Raw genomic sequence first — 8050 nt, forward strand, 5'->3', positions numbered from 1 at the left:
AAGGATGGGGGTGGGAAGGACAGATCCCTGATGGCACTGACCCTTCCCTGCCTGGCCCCTGGCCTCCAGCAGCGGGGAGTCTCTGCTGTCTCCAAGTCCCTTTACCTTCGCATGCAGGTGGGACCTTCGGGCTCTGGGAAGAGCACCATCATCCGCCTGCTTTTCCGTTTCTACGATGTGTGGGGCGGCTGCATCCGCATTGATGGGCAGGACATTTCCCAGGTAAGGGTGGGAGGCCTCCAAGGACCAGTGTAGTGGGGGAACACCAGCTCCTTCGGGCCTCACAGCACTGCTCAGTGCAGGCACTGACATCTCCCCGGGGCAAGGGTGAGCACACAGTCCCCACAGCCCCTTTGAAGGCTGATGTCTGTGCCAGGAGTGGGGTGAGTGGTGCAACTGCAGGGACCCTGGGCTGAAATGTGGGAGGCTGGCCAGGGCTCCTTGGGAAGGGACAGGGCCTCCCCACCACAGGGTGGAGATGTAGCTGAGCCTGTGGTCCAGGGGGGACCCTGGAGCAGACACTCCGTGAGGAGTAGGGTGTTGAGCTCGCAGCTGAGGGGTAGGATTAGGTTTTGGGGGGGTCTTTGTGGGGATGTGTGTCTGGCTAAGCCCTACCCCCTGCCTCCCCAGGTGAAGCAGGCGTCACTGCGCGCTCACATCGGGGTGGTGCCCCAGGACACGGTGCTCTTCAATGACACCATCGCCAACAACATCCGCTATGGACGGATCCTGGCCACCGACGAGGAGGTGCAGGAGGCAGCCCGGGCTGCTGACATCCACGACCGCATCCTCTCCTTTCCTGATGGTGAGACGCCCGCTGTCCTCTCCTTGCCCTCCTCTGCCATCCTGGGGTCCCCTATGACCTTGTAGCTGCCCTCATAGGTGTCCTTGGGTGACATTCCCCACGGGGACACCCACACGACCCTGTGCCCTGCTTTGCCTCTCCCTGTCATCTCTCCAGTGTTAAATCAGCCCCTGGGCAGGGATGGGCTGAGGCTGTGCCAGATCCTGGAGCACATTCCCACCCTTGTGCCTGCAGGATACAACACCCAGGTTGGGGAGCGGGGGCTGAAGCTGAGTGGGGGGGAGAAGCAGCGTGTCGCCATCGCACGCACCATCCTGAAGGGTCCTCGCATCATCTTGCTGGATGAGGTAACGGCCGTGGTCCCCAGCCCAGCCTCACCCTGCTCTGCAGCAGCCCCTGCCCCAGCAGAGGCTGGCATTACCTGCATCTCTTCCCCATGTCCTGCCTCTCCTGCAGGCCACGTCTGCGCTTGACACAGAGACCGAGAGGAATATCCAGGCCTCCCTGGCCAAGGTCTGCGCCCACCGCACCACCATCGTCGTCGCACATAGGTAGGGACAAGGGGAAATGGCTGATAGGTGCAGAGCTCTCTGAGCTGGCCAGCAACCCCCAGAGGGGCACACAGACCCATCCTCCTGCTCAGGAGGTGACAGCCCCTGTGATTGTGGCTCCTTGCACTGTGCAATCTCCCCCAGACCCTCTCCCCTCTGAGCCAGAATAACACCCTGCCTTTCTCTGCAGGCTCTCCACTGTGGTAGGTGCAGACCAAATCCTGGTGCTCAAGGATGGGCGCATTGTGGAGCGAGGGAGGTGAGCACAGAGAGAGGGCTTGGTGCTGCCCCCAGGGACCCCCTCCCTGGCTCTGGGGCCACCTCAGGACCCTGCACCCCCATGCTCTCCCCACAGGCACGAGGAGCTGCTGCAGAAGGGTGGCGTGTATGCTGGCATGTGGATGCAGCAGCAGGCTGGGGATGAGGGCGAGAGCAAGGAGCGCTGCCCCGAGAAGTTCCCGAGCAGCAAGAAGGGGCCGTGAGTGCAGCTGGGGACTCTGCTGTGACGCTGACCCGGGGCCCAGGCCCCCACGCTGCGAGGAAGCCGTTGCTGGCTGTAGGCTGGGGCCCTGCATGCCCCAGGAGCTGCAGGGGCTGGGTTGACACTCCACGTTTGTACCGGTTTGTTTTGCTGTTGTGTAGTTTCTTAAACCAGGTCCTTCCCAGCTCTGTGCCTGCGTGCTCTGGGCAGGGTACGCGCCTGCAGGAGCCCCCAGGAGCCGTGCTCCGGTCAGGGGTAGGCCCTTGCGACAACCAGCTTGAGCTCCTTGGGCTTAGGCAGGCAAGGGGCAGAGCAGGCTGTCAGTGCCTGCCCCATCCCTGCACAAAGGGCTCTGCCTGGCAGGGGGCTGCACTCCAAGGGCAAAGGAAGAAGCAGCAGCACTGTTGTGTCCACCCCCTGTGCCTCCTGGGTCTTGCACCCCTATCTGCAGAGATGCACTGCTCTGGGCTGGACACCAAGCAGCTGCTCCCTCAAAGCACCTCTACACCTTGCGCTACGCTTTTATTTTCTTTCAAGCAGCACGTTGACAAGTCTCAGCACTCTGCCGCGCCTGAACCCAGTTCCTGCCCCAGGGAGGCACCGCCAGCAGATAACTACCCCCCCCACCCGCTGGGGAGGGGACAGGCCGGCCCCGTGCTGTAAGCAGGAGCGGTTCCAGCAGGGAAGCTGGATAGAGCGGGTGGGAAAGCAGCACTGCTCTGTATGGCTGCAGATCCCTCTGAAAGAGGCCAGGAGGACAAATACACCCAACCTGGTGTCAGCTCCTGCCTCCCAACACCAGCAAGGAATGGCTGGCTTCGTTTCAAGCTCAGAGCTGTTTGCAAGAAGGGGGTCTGTGCAGCTACCCTGGAGGGGATCCCCTGTAGCACAGCTGGAAGGAGGGAGGGGGTCCTGCCCCACCCCAGCAGCATTAAAACAGGGCCCAGGGATAGTTTAGGGCAGCAGAGAGCAGACAGCAGCAGGAACGCAGCTGCAGCCCTCCCATGCAAGCAACACTGGCACAGTCAAGTCGGTGCTGAGGTTACTTTTCAGTTAACAGCCCTTGTTAAATTAAATTAAAACAGAAAGGAAATGCAGCTCCATTCAGTCTCAGAGAGGTCCTAGGCCCCAGGTGAGTCAGGGTAAGGCCCAACGTGCTCTTGTACATGCAAACAGCTGGGGAGGCACCGAGGGCCTGGGGAGCAGGGAAGGGGCTGCCTTCATGCTACTGGGAGGCTGCACATTCAGCTGTGCCATGCCCATGTGAGAGACCATCCCAGCTCCAGTTGCTCTTTGCTGAGGGGCTGGTGTGGCCCTCCCTGGAGCATGAAATCCAGCCCTCCACTACTGCAGCAGGCACCTGCATCCCAGGTGTACATCTGAGCATGCAGAGATGTGCCCATGTGGCCCTCCCCTCCAGGCAGGCTCTGCCCTCACCCCCCAGTCCCAGCAGTGCTGGAACATGGCCATGGCAGCTCGGGCTAAGTGCAAGCCCTGGGCTGCTGCTTGCTTTGGTCAGTGTGTGCTCAGCCTCCTCCCACACTGTCTTCACCTCTCCAGGAGCATCAGCAATTTGCTGCACTGATTTTACACAGGTACTAGGGCTGAGGTGTCGGTGTGTGTGTGTGGGGAAGCTTGCTTACAGCCCCCAGGAAGATGACTTGTCACTGGCGAGGGGCTCTTGTTGTCAGTGTCCAGGCCAGAACCCCATGGCATCCACATGGGAGGCTGGAGCCGCCCCTCACGTCACAGCAGGATGCCACCTCCACTGGCACACCCTGTATCACCTCCTACGACATGCTGCAGTTTGATGGCTTTGAACCGTGCGCCTGGAATGGGAAGAAGCACACAGTGAGCAAGGGAAGATGGACTTCTTCCTCTGTCCTACAAGGGAGCACATCCAGTGCTCAAAGCCCCCAGGGCTGTGTGCTCAGCAGTGATGCTGAGCTGCCCTCCTGGTGAGAAAAGTGACCCTAGACAGCCCAGACAAAGCAGAACCCAGGGGAGACCCCACCATGACACAGCCAGGTTGGGATCAACCCCACCACTGTGCAGAGCCTACAGCTAGCCTCACTCACCTGCCGCTGCGATTGCTGGTACTCAGCTTCACTCGCTGACAGCGCCTGGGCCAGTGCCAGATCCTCCTCCTCCTGTGTGCTGCTGGGGACAGTGGTGCATTGTGTGCCTTGCCCCCCCCCCAGGCTCACCAGCCCAGCGCTCAGAGCCCTTCGGGGTGGCAGGATCTCCCCTCACTGCAACCCTCCAGGATAGCTAAGGGCAGGGAGCAACCAAGGATCACCCTCAACAGGCCAGCGGCTGGGGAGGGACCAGAGGATCCAGCTGGGGCTGGCAGCCAGCACCCTGGGCTAAGGAGAACCACATTAACTCCAGTCTGTAAGAAGGTGTTTTTAGCAGCACCAGGCAATGCGCCCGAGGATGTAGGCTCACAGGTGTCCTCTGTGAGCCACCTCTGTCATGCCCCAGACACACTCATTAGCTGACAGAGTGACCAGACAATAGTTTGCATTGCTCACTATCCCCTCCCAGCCCCCCAGAGGGTTTGCTCACTGAACAGATAACTCTGGACTCTCCTCCTGTCAGCCACAGAGAGGCGTCATCTGGAGCCACGTGCTGAGAGGAATGTCATCCTGGGGCCACATGATGCTGCCCTGGGCACCTCACACACAGGACTGGGGCATGACACCATGTGTCCCCGGACCATACCTGGGTGCCTGTGCTGAACTGCGTGCTGACTCTGCCAGGGACATCTCCAGAGCTCGCTGCAGTGCCTCTTCCTCGCTCTGAAACAAAATATTTTGTCACCAGCTTGGCTGAGGTGGCAGGAGGCAGCCCCGAGGGACACATGGCAGGTACATTCTTGCCCGGCTGAGGGTGCATGCATCTCCCCTCTCCAAGGCCAGACACAGGCCAGAGCCTTGGGCTCAGGACAGACCTGCAGCTCTCTACCTGTGCCTGAGGGCATGCAGCCCTGCCTGCCAGTGCAAGGCAGCATGCTAAGAATACCAGTAGGAAGCAGCTTCCTGCCTCCTCCTCCACCCTTGGCTGCAGAACAGAAAGAACACCCAGGGAAAAAGGCCAGTGCACTTTGTCCTTCTGGGGAAAGCTGAGCACTACGCACAGCCACGAGCTGCCATTCACAGGCACCAGAGCAAACTCTGATGCCCCACTAAGCATCCAGGATCCCTGCTTGCCAGGGAAGGCACAGCTGGGAAGCACCACAGTCACCTACAGAGTGTGGGTTGCAAAGCAGTTGCTGCAGTAGCTCCCCAGGGCACAGGAACCACCCAAACCCACCCCAAATGCCTAGGCCAGGCCACTCACCAGCCCATTCTGCAGCATGACAGCCGGAGGGGTGGTGCTGTGAGTCTGCAACACAGCTGCTCTGCCTCTGTGAACAGGAGAAGCTGGGTTACTGTCAAGGCAGGGAGCCCTGTTACAAGTACACAGCCCTGCTCATTCACAAGCAGGGAGCTGTTGCTCCAGCATCCCACGGGGAGCTAAGCTGAGCCTGGTCACACCCACCTCAGAATTACAAACTGGCCAACACCTTACCTGGCAGGGGCAGGAGAAGAGGGGCTGTCTGCTGGCCGGGCAGCTCCACTGCTTGACGTGGTGACTGTTTTGGAGGAGGATGCCTGGGCTCTTTCAAGTGCAGCGTGCCTAGGACAGACAGGACAGAACTGCTGCACCATCATGGGCCATCCCTGGACAATGGATACCCAGGGAGGTGAAAATGGATGAGATGCCTCCCTGGCATCCAGTTCCCTCTCTTCCTGCTAACAGCACCCATGCTGTGGCTCAGCTATGCCCAAGAGTTTCAGGTACCATTTTTCTCCTCAAAACACTGTACCAGGATAGACAGAAGCCATCAGCTACAGAATAAGGGACTGGGTGGAAAACCAAGAACAAAACAGCCTGCAGGCAGTACTAGCAGTTTTTGCTGCAGGAAGGAGAGACTGTATACAGCTGTGCTGACTCTACAAACCTTAACACGGATGGAGGGCACCACAGTGCCCAGGGCAGGGAGTGTGAGAATGCAGCGGTCCCAGACAACAGGCCAAGAGGAGCTGGGCTTCTTCCCTGTCACCCATCTGGCAAGCACAGCCCCATCCCTGCCAGCCCACCTGTCCCCAAGCTCTCACCCTGCTTTGGAAAGGGGACGCCCTGCCCCACTGCAGTCATGGTCCAGGGGATGCCGGTGCTTGAGGCAGTAGTTTTTGTGGCACTGGTCACAGATCACCTTCATCATCTCCTTCTGCTTGCAGCCAGGCTTCAAACACTTGTTGGTGAAGATCTGAAAGACAACATGGCAGTGGTGAAAAGGAACATGCCCCGCAGGGCTGGAGCTGTCCCTTCTCTCCACGCCAGGCCCTGGGCACTGACCAGCTTTCTCTACCAAAGCCTCTTCCGTGGGGCTCTGGTGTTTGTATGTGTATACTAGTTTTCTTTAGATGGTTTATTAGTAATCCAGCAGGGCTTCAGTATCCATAGACAAGGGCCTCCATGACCACAGAATGCACAGCAGGAGACAGACTGCCTTGCCCAGAGACTCCTGCCTGCCCTGCCATGGCACTGGGGACAGCCCAGAACCCTCTAGCTACTGCTGGGCTAGACTGCTGCAGGACCAGCTCCCTGTAGCCATTTCCTCTCCTAGCAATACCAGGCAGCTAATTGCTGAATGCATTTTCCTGATGGTAGCCTGCAGTTTCCCCATCCCCATCTCCGAGGTGACTGCACAGCCCCCCTCCATCACCACCTCAGCCCCCGACTTGACCCACAAAGCCCTGCAGATGTGCACAACGCCAGGTCAGCGACCCTGCCATCGGCTTGCACAAACAGAGTTGGCACCAGGCAGGGACGAATCATGTGGCATTTCACCCCCCCAGGCTTCAGCAGGGACCCGGTGGAGCTCAGCAGCAAGATGGAGAGAGCTGGGTTCCTACCTTGCGCTTGCGCTGTGCAGGGTCAGACTTGCAGTCACGGTCAATGTGCTCACCCACCACGACATCAGGCATCTCCCCCCGCCTCACGGGGACTGGGGTGTTGCAGAGGGGACACACAGGGACCTGCACATCCTGCAGTGATCAGAAAAGGGGTCTGGGAGCATGTAGTTGGGCAACCTCGAGTGCTGTGCGGCCATCTCTCTCCCCCTTTCAGGGTCTGCCTGCCATGGCTTCCACAGTGTCACCTACAGTTTGAGGTCCTGCTCACCACCTTCCAAACAGCTTGCTGTTTGTGACCCAGCAGGTGTGACAGGCACAGACACACACTCTGGGAAGGGAAGAGAGCAGTGCTGGGGGATGCCCAGAGCATTTCACCCAGTGGCAGAGGGTGTGTTGGAAGTTTGCGTCAGAGACACAGACCCTGGCTTCCAGGGACGCCTCCAGACTCAACGCACATCCCAAGGGGGACTGTCCAAGCGACACCAAAAAAAGTCACAAATTATTTTGATCCTTGACTGGGAAAGCTCAGCAGCTCTGTGCGGGAGGCTGGATTAGACCTCCTCTCCACACTTACCTTCTTGTAGGCAGAGGTGCAGTCATGCTGAGCGTAAGCAATGTGGTCGGTGCAGAAGATCTGCTCGCAGGCATCGCACTTCAGAGGGAGGAAGTCTGGGAGCAGGGAGACGCAGCAGGCAGAGGGTTGAGGTCAGTGCTGCCCGCCTGCGGCCCAGGGGCCTCCCCAACTCCCTGAAGGCACAGCCCTGACCCGCGGCAAAGCCAGGGCCGCTCCTCTCTTCCCCCAGCACGGAAACAAAAGGGACCATAGCTACATTTTCAGAAATACTTAGGGGCTCCTTCTCAAAACGTCCCCTCCCCAGGCTCACAAGTAGCATCCTGAAATCACAGCGGGCTCCCTGGGGCTGCTGGCCTCACGCCAGAGAGCAACGCTGCCACATCCACCGCGGGGTTCACCCGCCCGAGATACCCCCCCCCACTGACGTGCGCCCCGGAGGAAGGACGGGCCCGCGGAGAAGCTCCCCCGGCACCGCCGTGTCCCACCTCCCCAGCCCGCGGCACCAGGGGCCAGCAGCCAGGGTGCCTGCCAGGTCCCTGCCCGCCGCCCCTCCACCAAGAGCCGCCGCCTGCGCTGCCGTGTGCCCGCTCCCCCGAGAAGAGCCGTGTGCCCGGTCACAGCCAGCCGAAGGCAGCCCCGGGCCACCGGCAGCCAGCTCCGCCCTGGCGGGGCACC

The 8050-nt window shown here is 60.1% G+C and overlaps 3 protein-coding genes across 5 annotated transcripts in view; 1 reads left to right on the forward strand and 2 right to left on the reverse strand.

Moving 5' to 3' along the window:
• The window catches only part of ABCB6 (ATP binding cassette subfamily B member 6 (Langereis blood group)), a 6078-nt gene extending 4057 nt beyond the window's left edge, over positions 1-2021 (forward strand). The window contains exons 14-19 of the mRNA XM_026852806.1: positions 118-222; positions 631-805; positions 1040-1152; positions 1262-1356; positions 1547-1615; positions 1712-2021. Of these exons, the coding sequence (XP_026708607.1) occupies positions 118-222; positions 631-805; positions 1040-1152; positions 1262-1356; positions 1547-1615; positions 1712-1838 (684 nt within the window). The 3' untranslated portion in view covers positions 1839-2021. The remainder of the gene's footprint in view (positions 1-117; positions 223-630; positions 806-1039; positions 1153-1261; positions 1357-1546; positions 1616-1711) is intronic.
• RETREG2 (reticulophagy regulator family member 2) overlaps positions 1-8050 on the reverse strand; it is a 51417-nt gene that overhangs the window by 6807 nt on the left and 36560 nt on the right. The window lies entirely within an intron of this gene.
• Positions 2313-7883, reverse strand: ZFAND2B (zinc finger AN1-type containing 2B). 2 transcript variants are annotated; one of them, XM_026852813.1, is made up of 8 exons: positions 7376-7883; positions 6802-6933; positions 6001-6152; positions 5411-5518; positions 5180-5246; positions 4562-4638; positions 3916-3997; positions 2313-3666 (listed from the first exon to the last, which is right to left on the reverse strand). In XM_026852813.1, the coding sequence occupies exons 2-8, from the start codon at positions 6871-6873 to the stop codon at positions 3628-3630; spliced, it is 597 nt and encodes a 198-aa protein (XP_026708614.1). In that variant the 5' UTR covers positions 6874-6933; positions 7376-7883; the 3' UTR covers positions 2313-3627. The 2 variants fall into 2 exon arrangements, with proteins under 2 accessions (XP_026708614.1, XP_026708615.1); XM_026852814.1 differs by having other exon boundaries at positions 2316-3666; positions 3916-3994; positions 7376-7880.

The sequence above is a fragment of the Athene cunicularia genome, assembly GCF_003259725.1.
Source record: "Athene cunicularia isolate RWA chromosome 7 unlocalized genomic scaffold, athCun1 chr7_part1, whole genome shotgun sequence".
NCBI lineage: Eukaryota > Metazoa > Chordata > Aves > Strigiformes > Strigidae > Athene > Athene cunicularia.